This window comes from Cynoglossus semilaevis, chromosome 11, assembly GCF_000523025.1.
Source record: "Cynoglossus semilaevis isolate Cse_v1.0 chromosome 11, Cse_v1.0, whole genome shotgun sequence".
Taxonomy (NCBI): domain Eukaryota; kingdom Metazoa; phylum Chordata; class Actinopteri; order Pleuronectiformes; family Cynoglossidae; genus Cynoglossus; species Cynoglossus semilaevis.
In genome coordinates, this window is record NC_024317.1 from 17,830,628 (window position 1) to 17,848,459 (window position 17,832).

Sequence of the window (17,832 nt, forward strand, 5' to 3'; positions counted from 1 at the left end):
GAAAAATAAGACTTCCTTCAGAGGCATAAACTAATTAATGTAATGTAATTAACAGGACACATTAGTTGACACACAACCTATAATCTGCAGCAGACAGATTATAAATAAACCTCGTACTGCACACGTACGGAAGCTCTGGAGTACACAATCACACTCGCTGTCAGGGAGAAATACGTCACCCGAGCGCTCGACAGGAATTTTTTATTCCTCACATACATTTGAGGAACACATTTTTACATCATTGAAGTATACTTCAAACACAGCTGCGGTTTCCATCAGTCACCAGGTCAAATCACAAATTATTTATCATGATTATTCCCGCTAAATATTATTTGAATAAATATTTCAAAAGCTACAGAGACAAAGTGGAACGGAGAGGAGTGAGACACACTGTGAAGGTGATTTCCATCTGCACCACCGGCCTCTGGAACCACGTAAACAAGCCAGGCAAACACTTACATATCTTTGAGAACAGACAACCCCTGTGGTCACCATGGTGATTATCCGACACCCTGCACATCACATCAGTTACACAACGCTGCAGAAATGCTGTGCGTGTCTTCCTGGGCGGCTCCCGCAAATTCCCACTGGAGGAGTTGATGGATCTGGAGGAGATTCTTCCCCAAAGATAAAAGTTAAATTACAAACAGCAGCGCAGGAAGAGAAAGCCACCCTTCCTTCCTGTTATCTTAGATTGAGGTGACAATGCCGTGGTGTGTCTGTGTACTACTGACGTAACAATTTTACTGGTATTTTTATACTAGTCCAATCTGCTCGTACTGAAGAGAACCACATTTCTAAGACTCTGACTAAAGTCGGAGTAAAGACGTGGATTGTACTGTTAGAGTTAGCCTTCAACTCCTTATGGTTTAATGCAGAGTCTTAGCTGGGTAGAATGTTGTGTATTCATGTGCAGTGATGACAGAAACTACAAGTAATGTACCTTTACTGTAAACTGTCCTTGATTAAACATTTTTTATGCAGTACCAATGCATAAAGCTTCGAGAAGCTGTTGCTGCTAACGTAATTATAAAAATGGTTTACTACAGTACTGCTGCTGCTAATGTAATTATAAAAATGGTTTACTACAGTATAGCAATGTTTAAGGAACTTTTCATTGCAGATTAATTAGTACTGATGCATCAATTTCTTTGAACAGTCTTGGTACTTTTATACCCAACAGTAAGTCACTACTATAATTAAAAATGTTTCATCAACTGCAACAAGAGTAAAAATAGTGCTGAAAAGCCACTTTTTTTTTCTCAAACTCTCAAAGATTGCTGTTAAACCTACACTGATCCCCCTACAAGTCTCAGCTTTTACTACGTTATTCATTTAACCACTGGGACAGGCCTCTGACAGACAAATAACAACGTGATTTACAGCACAATAACAACGTGACATTCCACACCTAAAGAAAAATGGAGGCCAACTGCATTCGCTCAATATCCACTGGGTTTATTACAAAACACCAACACTGAAGGAAAACTAATTTTTCGGTAACAGAATAACTATTGTGCCTTGGACCTGAAAGTTGTCCTAACATTCTCAAAACCCTCTAAAGCAACGGGATTTAAAAATATAATTCTCTTTAAAACCTCAAGACAAACATAAACAAGACAAAGGAAAGAACTTTAAGGAGTTAAAATGATAAGCATAGAATTAAAGAGAACTCTTTTTTTTAAACCAGCGGTGTCAAACATATGGCCCGCAGGCCAAAACTGGGCCACTAAGGGGTTCAGTCTGGTCCACTTAATGAGCTGCCAGTTCATTTCGTGAAAGTGAAAAAAAAATCAAATTATGATTCATTAAATATGAATATTTTCATATTCATATCAACATACTTATACATATTTTAGAGGAAAATATGGGGGAAAACATGGAGCTATTGTCATTTATAGTAAATTATACTATGATTTTACTGGTCTGGCCCACCTGCCATCTAATCAGGCTGCATGTGGCCCCTGAACCAAAATGAGAATCCAACTGGTTGTATCGCATTATAGTTGTAACAGCCCAGAACATTGTTACAATCTCCATCTGTCTTCAGAAGGTTTCATTATGACCTCATTTCATTTGTGATAGAATAATTTCCTGCGACCGGACAGAAGACAGAGATACATTAAGCAGACTCATACGTGGGCTTGGGTTCCTGTGACTGTGATTTGGTAATTAACTTTGATGTCACTGCAGCAAAATAAAAGCAATTGTGCTGTGAAAAGTTTCCAGTCAAGTTACTGTAGCTGTGTCCTACTGTGGGCTGTGCAGAAAGAAGGTCACTCCACTCGTCCAGGAGCTGCAGCTGAATGACATTAGTTTTAGTAGGACATTATGAGAGAGGATCACTGGTATAATTAGTATTCCGCCGAGTGTTATAATTATCCTCCGCATGATGAGCTATTATAGCACTTTAATTGCATGTTAGGCGATTTGAGCGGACGCAATTAGCACAGCGGAGAAGGCGACCAAAGACCATAACACGCTGTAGGAGGGGGCGCAGCAGGTGCAATGTCAACATAGTTAACACCAAAGGTAATGGGACATAATTTATATGTGTTTGACTGGTTACAACGACACTGGCACAACGCAATGGGATTAGATTGTAAAGGATTATGATGGTTGGATGGATGGTTGGATGGATGGATGATGGATTCCAGGATTTCATGGCTAACAACAGTTTGCCCATTTTGACTAAGTGTAAGCAGGTGGAGGAAATTTTTAAGAGTGTTTACAGTGAGTGGGACAGAATCGAGGAGTGTTTACAGTGAGTGGGACAGAATCAGGGTTCTGGATCATTTAGGGAATTGTTATCAGTGGATCAAGCTCAGCACCTGCTGCCACTTAAAGACTTCTTGGGTGCCACTTGGAGGCAAGAGGGGAAACTCTATTCAAGAATAACTAAGGAATGGACAATGCTAGCTTGTTGTAAACTGTTCAACTCAAACCTGCTCTGTGCTCTTCTGGAGAATACAGTCAAGTTTTAGAACATGGTGTTGGTTTCCAGCTATACTATGGTAGCAAAAGTGTGAACTTAAGAGTGTCCAAATTCACAGGGAAACAACAATGACCATCTTGTCTCATTCAAATCTTTACTAACTAAGTCTGAGCATTTCCTCTATTCACAACATGATGGGAATTAGGACCAGCAATCGCAGCCAAGTCCACCCATCGCTAATGTATTTTCCCAAACAGCAGCAGCAGCAAGGACGATGCACTATTTGTGCCCTGCCAGCTGAGAGGCTCTGGGCCACTGCTGCCTGGACCTCACTACAGTATGTCTGCCTTGGTTACCATGGTAATGTGAGTGAACTGTCTGGGAGAGTCTGGGTTCTCCTGGGGGACCTGACTGATGTGGAAACTAGTAGGAGAGGGAAGGGGTAACTCAGTGAGATGTTTTGGCTTTTTACTTTTTAGTGTGATAAAGCTCACTAAAGACTTCATCTGAACCCAAAATAGTCATAGAGGTAGCAGAAACAGCGGCGGTACATGGGGGCAATTGGAATGTAGCGGCAAAATGAAATGAGCGTTGTAGTGAGGTGGTGCGTGAAACAACTACATCACTGAACTCTCCATGTTGTCCTTTATGACAAAGGCTGTTAGGGGCTGTTATCATAGTATTTGGAACCAGTGAGGCAGAGGTGATGGAGGCACTGACATTAAACACTGGAAGAATAAATTGCGAATGTTTCAATAAATGAGGTTCATCTGGCGTCTGAGCGTCTGAAGGAGAAAAGGGAGAGGGAAAGTCAAAGGCTTTAGAGACGTGGAAGGCACAAATAAAGAAAAATATCCAAATTATAACTCTATTAGCTTCCATTAGCTCTGTGCCCTGTAGGGCAGCGTTTCCCAAACTTTTTTTCCGGGGACCCATATCTTAAAATTCACAAACCTTTGCGACCCATGTCAATAGACATTATTCGTAAACTCCTGGGAAACATGATGCGAGACCACCCATAAAAAATCTCTTGCGACCCACCTGAGGGTCGCGACCCAGTCTTTGGGAAACAATGCCTTAGGGGATTCCATCCTCTAACCTTGGGAACCATTGCACCATTGTCTGCTTCATATAAAAAGAATAAAAACTTAGTAATATTTCACTACCTGACACTGACCTTTTCAGTGAGTGATTAACCTGCATTTACACTGATGTCTCCTCTGTATACGTGCTAGTTTGTTCCCAGTATAGAGGCATAATAAATCAGACAGTCACTAAAGCCTTATCATTTGATTTATAGCACCTTGCTGTACGATGACAGTTACATGGCAGGGGAGTTTGAAGTCTGACATTTTCATAGGCTGATAAATCCTGCTCTGTAAACCGATACAGTATCACACTCTGCCCAATTGGACTTTATCAGATTTGTTTTCCTTTTTTATATACAATTACCTTTTTTAAAACTTCAATCTAAATGACGTTGCATGAGTAGAATGAGTCTGTCACCTCTGCCCAGGGCAGAGCCGCTTGAACGAGCAACAGTCGAGAAAGAGACAGCAGGGTCAGTGTGTGCCAGACTGAGCAGCTAAGCCTGGAGGAAATGAGTGTGACTGGCCCATGGAGGAATGTTAAATTTATAGAGACACAGCAAGAGAGGAGAAGAGGAGGAGCGCAACTAAGCAGAAACTCATTTAGTATCGATTACCTCTAGACCACAAATGTCTGGAGCAGAGTCTCGTCCTCGTCGTAATCGCCCAAGTCTGGACTCTGGACTTTAGCCTGTATTGGGTGTGAAACGTCAAACTCCATTTAAGCAATCAACTGCTCAGTGTAAATGGTCACATAGGTGGTGAAACCAAAACGGCGGCGAGCTAGTGAAAATCTCCCCTTTGACATTTCACCTGCCTTCAGATTAGGTGAAGTTATGATTTATTTGAATGTTATTGAGATACTTGTTTGATAAAATGCCAAGTTAACAGAGTTAAAAAAAGAAATGTACTTTAAAAGTGAATTCCTGTTGGTTATTTTGGTAAAATAAAATGCTAAGAATTTACGCAGACTTGCCAAAAACGCTGATTTTGAACTTTTGACTCTGAAAACTGCAGAATAATTTTCCTAGTAAGGGAAGAAGGAATATTTTATGTCCTGCTGTATGAGCTGATGATCAAATTAATAAACAAGCTGTGTCCTACAGTAAGTGTCCATTCCGCTACATTACAGTCCAGTTTCAGAGACTGGACTTGTGTATCAGAGATCACACAAGTCAGATTGAGCAAACATATTAGTAACTGGTCAGCTAGTACAGCACAATGGTTAGTGGTGAGATCACCAGGTTAAAAAAAGGTGAGAAGTTCTCCTCAACTTCTTACTTGATGTAAGACGAGCACAAACACAGAAAGTGCTACGTTATCCTTCACACAAACAAGTAGAACCAAGAATTCCACTGATGCTTTCGGGGTTTATCTTAAAACTGTCAATTCCAAAGCCATTAGCAGCTTTGATTAATTATAGTTTAAGGGTTAATGAGGGCAAATCTGGAAACTACATCTAATGTGTTTGTTTGAAGATGAAATGCTAAGTTTTCCATCATCGTTCACAGCATGACCTGTGATAATTGAACTGTGCCATGCCTCCCACTGTACAAAGTCACGTGACAAGGTATTAGACAATAATTACATTTGCTGAACAAATTAAAGTTACTGGCAAGACCGTGTGTCAGGGTTTTTCACAAATTAAGATAAATCATTAGTTAAATCCGAGGCTGACACCGACTGACTTGTTTTTGTGAGTCTTTTGCAAATTGTTGAAAGTTTTAGAGAAATTAGTTTTCATTAGATGATCTTTGAAGAAAGGAAGACCTTCTGCTCAAAGGAAGAAGGAACTTTCCATAAAAAGCAAAGGACAGCTACAACTTGTTTGTTTGAATATTTCCAGTGGGATTGAAAAAAATATATATACAGTGATCCCTCTCCTATCGCGGTAGTTACGCTCCAAGACCCACCGCTAAATGGGAAAAATTGCGATGTAGAGACAAGATAGTTATTATATTATTTACGTACATATTTATCCTTTACAATCCTCCCCCACACTGTTATCAACCTTCCCTAGACTGTATTACCATGTATTGCTACACTATTATATCCACAGTAGAGTTGTATAATGGCGACGCAGAGCGAAGTGAACGAGAGAGTGGCCGACAGACGAGGGGAGATGCTACGATGCATGAGCCAATCAGTGTGAGGAACAGAAGAGCATTCTCAATTAGCCAATAGTACACCGAGTACGCATTGTATTAACCAATAGTATGCTGAGTACAATCTTATCTAGGTAAAGCTACGAGCAATCGTTCGCAAATGCGATACAGCAAAAATTTCAAGAGGTCAGATTAAAAAAAAAAAGTGTGATGTACTGAGGGAGCGAAAGGATAACACTGTATTCCAAATATGATAATGTCTGTAATATAAACCATTTCATTTGAACACCTGTCTTCGTTATCGTCGACTCCAATCATCGTAAATTTAGGCAAATATTAACCATCACATAAAACAGACAGTAAAAATCCAGTCTGTGTGAACAGCAGAGAAGCAAGACTGAAAACGACAGAAATACCAGAGAGGATCATGATTCTTCAACACAACACTTTTCTATTGCAGATTAATATGCAGTACGGCTGAAAAAGACTATAATTATCTCCCCGCCTCCTTTTTCATGTCCTCTCTATTTAATTATCCTCTTCAAATTTGATTTCAGCGTAGATTTTCAACTGTCTTTGATCCATATCCTTGGGCATCATTGCATTCAAATATTTTGTCAGTTAATAAAATTGTTACATAACATAAAGGGATCCTTCTTCAGACTACGGGGAGGAATTCCAGGACTGTGGAGTCAAAAGTAAAAACAACAGATCTTTTATGTTTTCCACAGTGAAACATTCAAAAGTTGGTCTGTAACAAAGACACAGCAGTCAAAGTGACAATTGTTTACATCCCCTGAGAAACATTTCGCCGTCATCTCCTCGTCGTTCCGTTCCTGAGTGCCTTTTTTTAACGCCACTCTGTAACTGCCATATGCCGGTGAGCAGCCAAGCCCGTCGCTGGCCTCTGAGGAGAAGGCCTTACCAGTTTAATAAGGCAGCAGGAGACGACAAAAAAGCCCTGCCGACAACTAATTTACACACAAATGGCCCTGAAAAGAAAATAGGAGGTGGTGCTTAACGTTTGAATTCTTCGGTCGGTAACTGGAGAGCTTTATTCCTGCCCTGTATTTTCGTGATGATGATAATAAGGCAGAATAAAAGAAACGGGGGTGAACCAAAAGCAAAAACCACAGCCGCTAAAAAAAGCAACCTCCATTTTCAGCCCCGCTTCTCCGCCATCCAGATACAAGTTATGATTTTGTGAGTTAGAAAATAAAGGTGGTAATTATTGCCCTGCATGGATGAAGCCACGTGTGTGGGAGAATAAATAGAGCACAGGGGTGGGAAACAGAGGAGAGCTAACTCTGCTGATGGACAAACCCAGACAAGTCATAACAATGATCTCCATCAGTCCTCTTTTGTCTGTGCCTCCTGACCACAGCGTCTGCAGTTTTCTGAACAGAAAGTCATCAGTGTAAGACCAGAGGCTGAGGAGCATTACAGTAATTCCACTGTTGTCAAGTCCATTACTGTCAGAGGGCAAAGTGCAATGAGAACTAGACCAAGGGACGTCTCTCCTTTCACTCTGAACCTTCGTCCTCTATCAATCAAGACTTTACATCCAAAGCCTCCCTCCACTGTTCGAAATACACACTTAGACCTAACAATATTTGGTATTTGAATAGAGATAGTTCTATCCGATACTGGTTAAAATTTCAGGATCGGACATAAAACAACAACAACTATAACCTTTACAACACAAATGCTCAAACTTACTTTGCACGACATGCCAGAAACATGGACACTATCAACTAAGCAACAGTATGCTGGAGGGGACAGAAAAAAGGCATCGGATTACGGTATACTCTAAGTTGCAAAATTGGCATCGGACATGAAAAAAATTGGACCAAGCCTAATCTATATTTGAGCGAGAGGTTACACACAATTGGACACCTCGTGATTAACAGCTAGTACTTAACAGAGGAATCTGATTTTGTTTATATATATTTCTATATATGTGTATATACATACATACATATACTTATACACATATATAGATATATAAATATATATACACATATATACATATGCTTATACACATATATAGATATATACATATATACACATATATACATATACACACATATACATATATATAAATATACATATATACATATATAAATATGTATATATATATGCCTGTGCTGCTGCTTTTTATTGTTAGTCATTCTGGTACATAAAGGGCAAAATGTTCTCAGAGGTGACACACGGGCTGAGTTCGAAAACAAAGTGTGAAAACCCAGAGGGAATGTCGATCAACACTAAAAATCTGTGTTAGAAGTAACTCTGTTCAACCAAATAATTTGCTTTTAAAAAACTCTCTAATCTCTTGTAGTCTTTTATATTGTATTTCCTTGTCAATTGCATGTAATGTTTTACTCGACCTATTGCTCTGTTTAGAAAGTGACATATAGATAAAGTTTGACATACTGCTACAGATATAGTCACAGTAGCAGGAGGAGCAGAGTAATTACTTAACCACTCTAAACAATTAGAATTATACAGGACTCAGTCTAGCCATTGTTGTGCCTCATGTTATTAAGGGCTTGGTGCTGGAAGGGCTGCCCAGAGGTCAAAGTCAATCACCATCTTTCTGTGTGTTCATCTGCCTTTACTTTTATCCACATGGTGAAAACGATGTGAGATTTTGCACTTTAATCTCATTCTTTAATTCCTGGTTCCTCAACGTGCAGAGGGCATTAACTAAGACTACGACTGACGAACTAACTGACACGATTGCCAACTCCGGAAAATACGGTAATCATGATTAAGTATGATAACAAATAATCATGATTAATCGTGATTTATCCACAGCTATCATATGATGAATCAGCTTCATCATTGGACAGCCCAAATGTCTACCCAGCTGGCATAAAGGAACATTGTGACTAAAAAAAAAAAAAAATCTAAAAAAAAATCAATGATAGCCTCATGCGTACATTTTAATGAGGATGAAGAATGGCCGCAAGCTGTGCTTGATCAAAACATTGTGTGGAGCCATGATGTGTGTTTGAGCATTCAAGGACCACAGGGAACCATAGGAGATTATCAGGCTCCTGGGCTGCCCAGCTGCTGCTGGAGCTGTGTGGACATCACTACTTCCTGTCTGTGTCTTTTTATCTCTCTGCCTCATTCATGGTTATCATTAGCTGGTAGCATCAAAAGGATAGACAGTGTCTGTGCATTCAAAGCTCCACAAAGGAAAGAAGCCTGCCATTCGCCTGGCATTAATTAGAAATTTGAAATTATTAAAAAAACTGACAATGACTCCATCCAACTCTTGTACCGGTCCATATTAACAGTAGGTACATTAAATGTATGTACATCACATCCTCTGTATTACTGCAACGCAGTGTTCGAGCAACAACCAGCAGACAATAATGGTGCTTCTGCTCAACTCTGCTCAACTTTATTTCCTTTTCCATTCCCAACTGTCGAACACTTACGTGGGTAGTAGTTTAGTTTGATTTGGGAAAATTGCAATAAAACAGAAATCTGTGCAGAGTCAAATCACCAAGTTTAAAATCACTGCAGTGTGAAGAGAGATTAGTAGCCTCTTATCATATCTGCATCAGTGGCACATTGTTGGAGCAGCTAGAGCATTGCAAGGACTGTGTGTACTGGAGAGAGAGAGAGAGAGAGAAAAAAAAACATCTATTATCTGCAAATAGAGTGACTCCATCCATAGAAATTTTAATTAAAACCTGACAGTTTCATCTCAGTGTGACAACTTCATTATTTTTCAGTGATAAAATATACTGGGGGCAGAAACAAACTCAGCTCAGTTCAGTTCAAATGGAGAGACCTGTTCGGGTAAAAGCTAATCATTTTTCTGACCTTGGCATGTTGATGACCAGCTGAAATACTCAGGTGAGGCCGCAATCAGATTCTAAAGTCATTTTTTGGTATTCTGCCATCAATAAGCTGCGTGCTGCGCTCCAACGACAAAATAAATGTCACATCTAAACGTGATTTGATATTCCTTTAAAAAAAAGTGTTGTGACTTATACAGCCTGGGTCATTGTTCATAAAACAGGTTAACTACCAATGGATCTAAAGTTGACTCATGATGTCTTTACCTTCATCTGGATCATTCCTGGCCGATGCCTCCAGGAGTGCCACGCTGGCTGTAAAGGACACGTGCTTCTTGAACTCCGCGCGTTGGAGGCTGTTTAGGCCGCGTCCCTTCTTGTCCGCCTTTCGCTTCTTGTGCTGCATCTCCTTCTCGTACACGGCCCATCTCTTCAGCTGCTGTGTGCGCCTCTTCTGGGCCGCCCGCAGCCTTTCCAGACTGGGCACTTTGTCCAGCTGCTGCAGCTCCTGGATCAGCTCAAGGTGGTTAGCCATAACTCCAGGAAACGGGGCTGGCAGTGGTGGGTGATAGCGGCGAGAGGGGGGAAAAAATAATACGGGTTTATTTTCTTTTTAGAGAAGGCTGCACCGTCGGCTGTGGCCTCCTCCTGTCGATGGCATCACCATCCTTTTAGTGGCCGTAAACCCCCTGAGTGAGGAGACAGAAAGAGAACGGTTAAGAAAACGTTTGTCAGAATGTGACCTACTTTTTATTTCATTACACCAGTAAATAAAGCGTGGATGTACTGTACTGTGGTAGAGAAAGCACAGTAAATGCTTGTCCTCTGGGAAAACAATAGTAATTTTATGTGAGCATACTCTAATGCACTTAGAGCTAAAAAAGGTCAGAGTTGACCTCACCGGGTGACAAACCTCTGGACAACTTTCTTTGTTGTCTTAGCCTCTGTTTTAAATTATGATGAGGATAAAAAAAATTCTCCATTCTTTCTCTTCCATTAAAATTGTCTTTGTCAGGCAGCCACTTTGTCCGTTCATATTTATTAGGGTTTTAATGAGACGGCATTTTACCTTTCAGGAGAATCTAGAGGATTTTTTTTCCCTTTTCTTTATCTAAATTGTTTGTACAGAAAGAATGTTTTTTCATTTCTGTTGTAAGCTGCTACAAATCTCTGACTGCCTCCTGCCCTAAGAACAACCACTTCCTGAACACCTCACGTAGACAGCAGTTGTTGTTGTCAAATTGATAAAGGGAGTCGAGTTGAAGGAGAGATCATTTGTCCTGATCTCACTTATTTCGTTAAACAAACATAAAACACTGGTTTATATTTCTGAATGAAACGACTTTATCTTCTTGTAACCTCATGGAGTAAAGGTGAATTGTGCCTGGCTTCTATTTGAGTGTCTGATTTAAGGCAGACCCACACATATGACCTAAATATACATTTAAACACATCATATCATGAATAAGTGCTTTCAACACTGCAGCCAAAACACACTAATATAAATACATTCACCACAACAAATTCAGCTGTCGATAGACAATGATGGAAACGGCTCATGTCTGCAAAACCTCCACACATGAAAGCCTACAGTCAGCATCGCCTGAGGAAACTGCGACTGAGAGGTCTGCCACAAGCCAATATTACAATTCTGCGACAAAACAAATTGGACAGGAAACAAACATAAGAATCACTTCCTTCAGCATCTCTTGCAGCTGTTCATTTTCCATTGTCAAACGTGCTTTTCTGTGCATGTGTCACATCAGTCTATCGACAAACAGGCAAACGATTACCTTGACGAGAAAAAAAAAAAAAAAAGCACCTCAGCCTTAATGGAAGTTCCCACAGAGTGTGTTTCTCAGGACCAGTAACTGACAGCAAACACGGCTACTGATATGTTTTTTTTACTAGAAATTGCTCATCTGGTGCACCGACTAGAAAATGTTCTGGTTTTAAAGTTTTATTTTCTGGTTATTCAGCTCATAAAGACTGCACAGTCCTGCTACTACCTACATCCTGCCTCTGGGCTACAGGAATGAGCCACGGATCCACAAAATGAGTCAGCTGTCTTCCCAAAATGTTCTAACTCCATTCAGCGTGTCCATGAGTGCAGTTCTACAGGACGCCAGGCTACAGAAATTACAGGCATTATATTTAAAAGGATTGAAGAAATTGTATACATTTATGTATACAATGTATAAATAAAATACCACTATAGACCCTCGGTTAGGTATTTTTCATGTTAGTTGTCAAGAATGACAAACAGCAAACATTGTCTGCGATCAAGTACCGAAAGGGATAGTGTCGAAAAATATTGGATTCATTCATTAAATCCCTTTATCGTTATTGTCCGTGTTTCACAGACTTTCTGTTACAGGATGACTTCATGCACATTCATTGGCTGCTTTAAATATATAGCTGTGGAAAACTAACCAAGTAGGTGGCAGTAATGTGAATAAGAGGAAGGACGAAGAGAGAGGCCTGTGAGGTGCTAGCAGTGTTAGAATTGAATCTCAGAAACAGGGCTGTAGAGAAAACACTGTGAACACCTTGATTTTTAGCGAATATTACCTCATTAGACAAAATTAGGCTAACATCGGATAATTACCCCTGTCCATTATTAATATCAGTGCTATCATTATTATTAGTTATGTCTTAAAATGCCATCTTAAAATGCCATGTGTCCTGCGGGGCTTGAGCTTCAGGAGAGATGTTCTGCTGGCAATCACAATTAATCATGATTAACCTAATCAATAGTTTTCACAAATATAACCTTTTTCGTCGTGAAATGCAAATTTGACTGCATTTGAAAAAGTGCATTAGTTTAATTCTGTGGTTACGTTTTAAGCAGGGGCATAATTATCGTATAACATTTCACAACATGTCGGAGGAGAGCAGCTCAGCAGCTGACTCTATACTTTTAAGGTCTTTTTCTTAAACTATTGATAGACAATCTTGTCAGGAAAGAGACATATGCCTCTAGGTGGGAAAAAATGTTTCGAGGCTGGGTTTCTGGGCGCTTGCATCTCACATTCACATAAAACCTAGCCGTACTTATACAGAGGATGCTAAAACAATGGCGTAATCTTTATCACCCCGCTGCAACACAGCCTGTCGGCCAGATGACAGCAGTGGGTAGAGTCTGTAGGAGCGTTTTGTGAAACAGCTGAGGGATGTGTTTAACACAGCAAATTGGTTTACAGAAAATGATTTGCTAAGACTGGGTCAGGATCCAAAGGTCGTTCACGAGAGGATTACCAGCAGGGCCTCAAATTATTCAGGAGGAATTTGAAATTAATGCTGTCAGCACTTTTTCCTCCCCACCTAAACCTTTAAATGAAGACAGATGGCCAACACTGTAAGTACAGAGTGGTTCAGCATCTACTACAGTTTCATTTTAGAAGAAGGAAAACGGTGACAATCAATCATATCTGTCAATCTAATGCCATTTTTAATTTCAATTTAGCTTTCGAGCAATACGAAAAAGTTACTTAAAATCGATCAACTTTTAAATGGTAAAACATACTTTTAACGACCTTACTTTACCGTTTGAAAAATTACATAATCATCGGCAAAGACTATTCACCCATTCAGTAATACAAAAAGCTATTTGTTTGTATCAAACTCCCCGAACAATGTAATAATAATCAGTTCTGGAACAGACAATTTTTGACCCTCCTTAACTAGTTTTATTTTTAGAACGTACCCCACCGGCACCTTAGGTAGTCCACAGGGGCTACCAGGTGCCCCATGAGAAAATTAAACTTCAAGATTATTGGATTTTTTTAAAGGTTTATCCCTTTACTTTTTTTAATTTTATTGGATTTTTTAAAGGTTTATCCCTTTACTTTTTCCCTTTAGGAGGCATCTGTAGCAAACAAACCCAGTCAATGAAATACCTGGAGGTATTTCCTAAATATATAAACAAAACTGGTTCTGACTCTAGGACTCTTCCCTGAGGCGGTGCTGCTCCCCGAACGCCAAACTACTGGGTGCGTCTCTCCCAGCAAACAGACTTTGATTACACCTTGAAAACACTGACGTGGATCATACACTCTGAGTCAAATACATCAGAGGAGATTTCATGCTCGATGCTCTATCAATCTTCTGTGCTGTATATCTGTCGGTGTCGGAGTGGAAGAGGTCGAGAGCAACATAAAAAGACAACAATGTTTCATCGTGTCCTGATGCGGATTAACCCTAACCAGGGCGTGCCTGGAACAAGAAACATGCGGTGCTTTCTTTGGCTGCCTTTGATGATCACTGTCATCAGCATCAGGAATATAAAACCCAGGAACCGACCGTGATCCAATCAGGGGGGAAATCAAAGCAGCTTTAACAATGTTAGTCGCACAAACACAAAGACAGCAAGACACAAGAGACACAAAAATAATACACAAACACAATTAGCAACTGAGAACCACCGTGACTATTGTCAGTACTCTATCCAAATAACACACCGCCAATCCTACAGCCTAATACTACATGTCCAGAACTATCAGAGGGAGAACACATAACAAAGACCGAAAGGAAGGTTAACAACATCAGCAGCTTAATTTGTCATATACATTATATGTACTATGTGATTACCACATCCGTTATAACATGAGAGGTGAAGTATACAATACAGGTAATGGGTAAAATACATCCAGAACGCTTTGATAATAAGTCCCAAATGTCAATAAAGGGCTCGTCCGGGAATTGAACCCAGGACCTCTCGCACCCAAAGGGAGAATCATTCCTCTAGACCAACGAGCCATAGGATCATCTAAACAAATTTTGGCAAAAATTGTTTTTCCTTCATGGAATATTCAGGAATTTACACATCGAAGAGGATCAGACTATCAAAGCCCAGCTTGGGAACAGGTTTCTGTGGATCGTACTTGTTTAGCAAGATTTAAGATTTCTTTAAGATGAGAATTTGTTTGCAGTTTTCATTGCAGTAGCACATCAGGCAGTTTTCTAAGTAAGTAGGGAGCACTTCAAACTTTACAATCTTTTTCATAAAGTTAGTGTCGATGTCGTTGCACTTCAGGGTAAACACCATGTTAGCATTTCTTTTTCTAACAATATATTTTCTTTTGGTACACTTTAATCTAACATCCAGGGTTACAGCATCAATTGGGAGCCTTGTTACAACAGAGTGAGTTTCAAATCTTTCTGTTTTCAACCACATTAACTTCTTGGCTTGAACTTCTACCCTTGGCTGAAGAAGATGCTGCTCAATTATTGCCAATGTACAAGCATCACTGAGTTCGGTACTTGTTTCCCCCCCAAATGCGGATGAAGTTTCTCAGGTTTAAAATATAATTTTACCTCCATCATCAATCATCGTTGTTTTTAGTTTTACTTAGTTTAGTTAGTTACTAGCAACAATAAACAAACACATTTGGACACATTTTTCAGTTTGTATAGAAGCCCAAGAACCACATTATTACTTTTTGGTGTTGATCCAAGTGCAAACTGCTGAGTGAATTAAAACCGAGGGGCCTTGGCAGAGTTTTGGCTTCTTTTTGTGTTTTCCTGCACTTCCTGGACTAAGACTGATTGGTCTGCGTAATAATGACTGTATCACTGAGGTAGCTGTGTGCTGCACCTGCTGCTGTATTTATGGTTTAGGTTTAATATTGAAAATATGCCAAATACTTATAAATAAATAGTAAATAATTTACAGTATGAAGTTTCAACAGTGACTGTGAAGGAAGGCAGTCTTTCTAATTGTTTCTTACGTCTTGATTGTCAGCACCTTTTGCTATCGTGAAATCAGACAGGAAGTTTCGACTCTGACGTGTCGTCTGTGGGTTGTGATGATGATTAAAGCGAAAAGGGAAGTCGGTGGCCTGATGGGGGTTTTTTGCAATATTTACAGGTGAACAACAAGAATGACAAAAGCACAGCGAATACTGTTGGGACTTACAGTAAACATCTGCAGGATGATGCGGACATTGCATGAACCATCATGAGCATAAGAAAATCAAAAAAAAAATGTAAAGGTCTTTGAATGCACGGTGCAACGTGCTGTTCTTAAGAACGGGGGGGCTTTTAGCAACTGTGGCGATATCACTGCTGCTCCCCAGGGCCCAGGCAGCAAATTACAGATTGACCTCAATCAGCTCTGAAGCTTCAGATAAGAATGTTACACATTGTATTTCACACGCTCACTGACAAAAAAAACAGCACCGACGGAGACATTACACAGATCCTCGACAAACCAGGTCAGAAATATGTGATGTAAGCACATAATTTATTCTGAAAACTACTAAAATGTTTGACGTCAAACGTCATTCGATACTGGAATCATCAGAGTAACGATGCTCAATTCCTTAGAATTTCTCTACTTCTGTCGAAATGACTTCACCAACATGGCCCTCAGCTGCGATGAACGAGAATTCATTTTATCCTTGTGTGATAGAACACGACAGAACAGGACTGATGCCGTGAATAATGGCGAGCTTAAAGGTTAAATTCTTTTCTCTGGGCTGCAGAAGGGTGAGCAACAGATTGTAAGGACATTTCCAGTTCTAATTTTGTTCTCCCTGTGTTCGGTGGATTTTCTTGAGTGTAAATAGATTTTCTTTTGTCTCTATCTGTGGCCTTGTGATGGACTGGTCAAATGTCCATGGCATGACCGGCCCTCGCCTGATGGCTGGATGTAATTTGTCCACGCTATTCATTTATCCTAACAAAATGTTTTCTAGGTTATATTTTTGTTTGTCTGGTGGAAAAAGGAGTTTACGTTTCATTCGACTTCAGAAACTCATAACAGCAATCCTGAACAAATTGATTACCATTTGTTGTATTAATCAATTCAATCAAATCATTGATTGCAGTTATACTTCTGAATAATTCAAAAGTTTCAGTATTGACTACGATTATAAGATACTTCAAGTGTCCTCTAAAAACAAGAGTAAGACAACTCTGCTTTCCAAATAGCTTAATATAAACAAACAATCAATCAACAAAATAGTACTTCCTCTTCTCTGCTGCAAACCTGCAGCAAAATCTGTAAAGAATTTTTAGGATTGAAGCTAAAACCAAGTGAGAATTTCCAGATACCGAACAAAATAGAACACAGGAACTCTACGCAGCAGCAGGGTGAGTGTGTTGGACTGGATCATATAATTGCCTGTCATGTCCAACTGACAATTCAGCACAAGAGCTCCATCAGTTTAGCATTCATTCTCCTAATTATCATTATTTTTCTCCTTTTCATCATTGACAGTTATAACAAGCATTGATACTGTATGTGAGTAAGTGAGGCAAAAAAAAAACCCAAACCGAGTTAACACCGAATACAATGAGCTGACAGACGGAAGATAATTCTGAGCTGTGAGTGGTTCGCAGAAAGTTTAAGCCGGAAATCTGTGGGTGCATGTGTGTGTGAATGATTTTGCAAATGTTCAATGTTAGGAGAAGTTAAAATAAAGTGGAGACAAAGACAAACAGCCTCCTGCTCAATAGTCTGTGTCCAGTTTTAAAAAACGCACTTTTCCATCTGAATGTTTTCACAGAAGTTATTAATGATTGGGGTTTTTTTCTGAGGAAACATAATCAGTTGAACTAATGGAGATTGTTTTGCTGAAGGAATACATTAACATGAATGAACCTGTAGCTTTGAATGAGTAAGATCAGAAATAAAAAACAAACAGACCGAACCACAATAAAAGTTGAAAACGGTTTCCTAGATATTTAAAAACATCATTCATTCAAGTATGGGGAACGCTGTCAATTGATTGTATCGTATTGAGCTGAATCAGAAACCGCATCGCACCTCTAGTATAGTCCCTTTTAATAACACTAAGATATCAACTTGTTCCCATTCAAACACTGCCAGATAAATCCAAATAGACAATACTCAGAGGCCAAGAAGTTGTTGTTCGAAGAAGAAC

General features: G+C 39.7%; 1 protein-coding gene and 1 non-coding gene across 3 annotated transcripts in view; both read right to left on the reverse strand.

Moving 5' to 3' along the window:
• The window catches only part of ppp1r16b (protein phosphatase 1, regulatory subunit 16B), a 57,956-nt gene that overhangs the window by 27,259 nt on the left and 12,865 nt on the right, over positions 1–17,832 (reverse strand). For both annotated transcript variants that reach the window (XR_003051039.1, XM_008321079.3), the window contains exon 2: positions 10,211–10,632. Coding sequence is in view for 1 of the 2 variants with exons in the window: in XM_008321079.3 (XP_008319301.2) it covers positions 10,211–10,478 (268 nt within the window). In the remaining variant the exon portion in view is untranslated. The remainder of the gene's footprint in view (positions 1–10,210; positions 10,633–17,832) is intronic.
• On the reverse strand, positions 14,630–14,701 carry trnap-ugg (transfer RNA proline (anticodon UGG)). The gene has a single exon. It is a non-coding gene; the product is annotated as a tRNA-Pro (tRNA).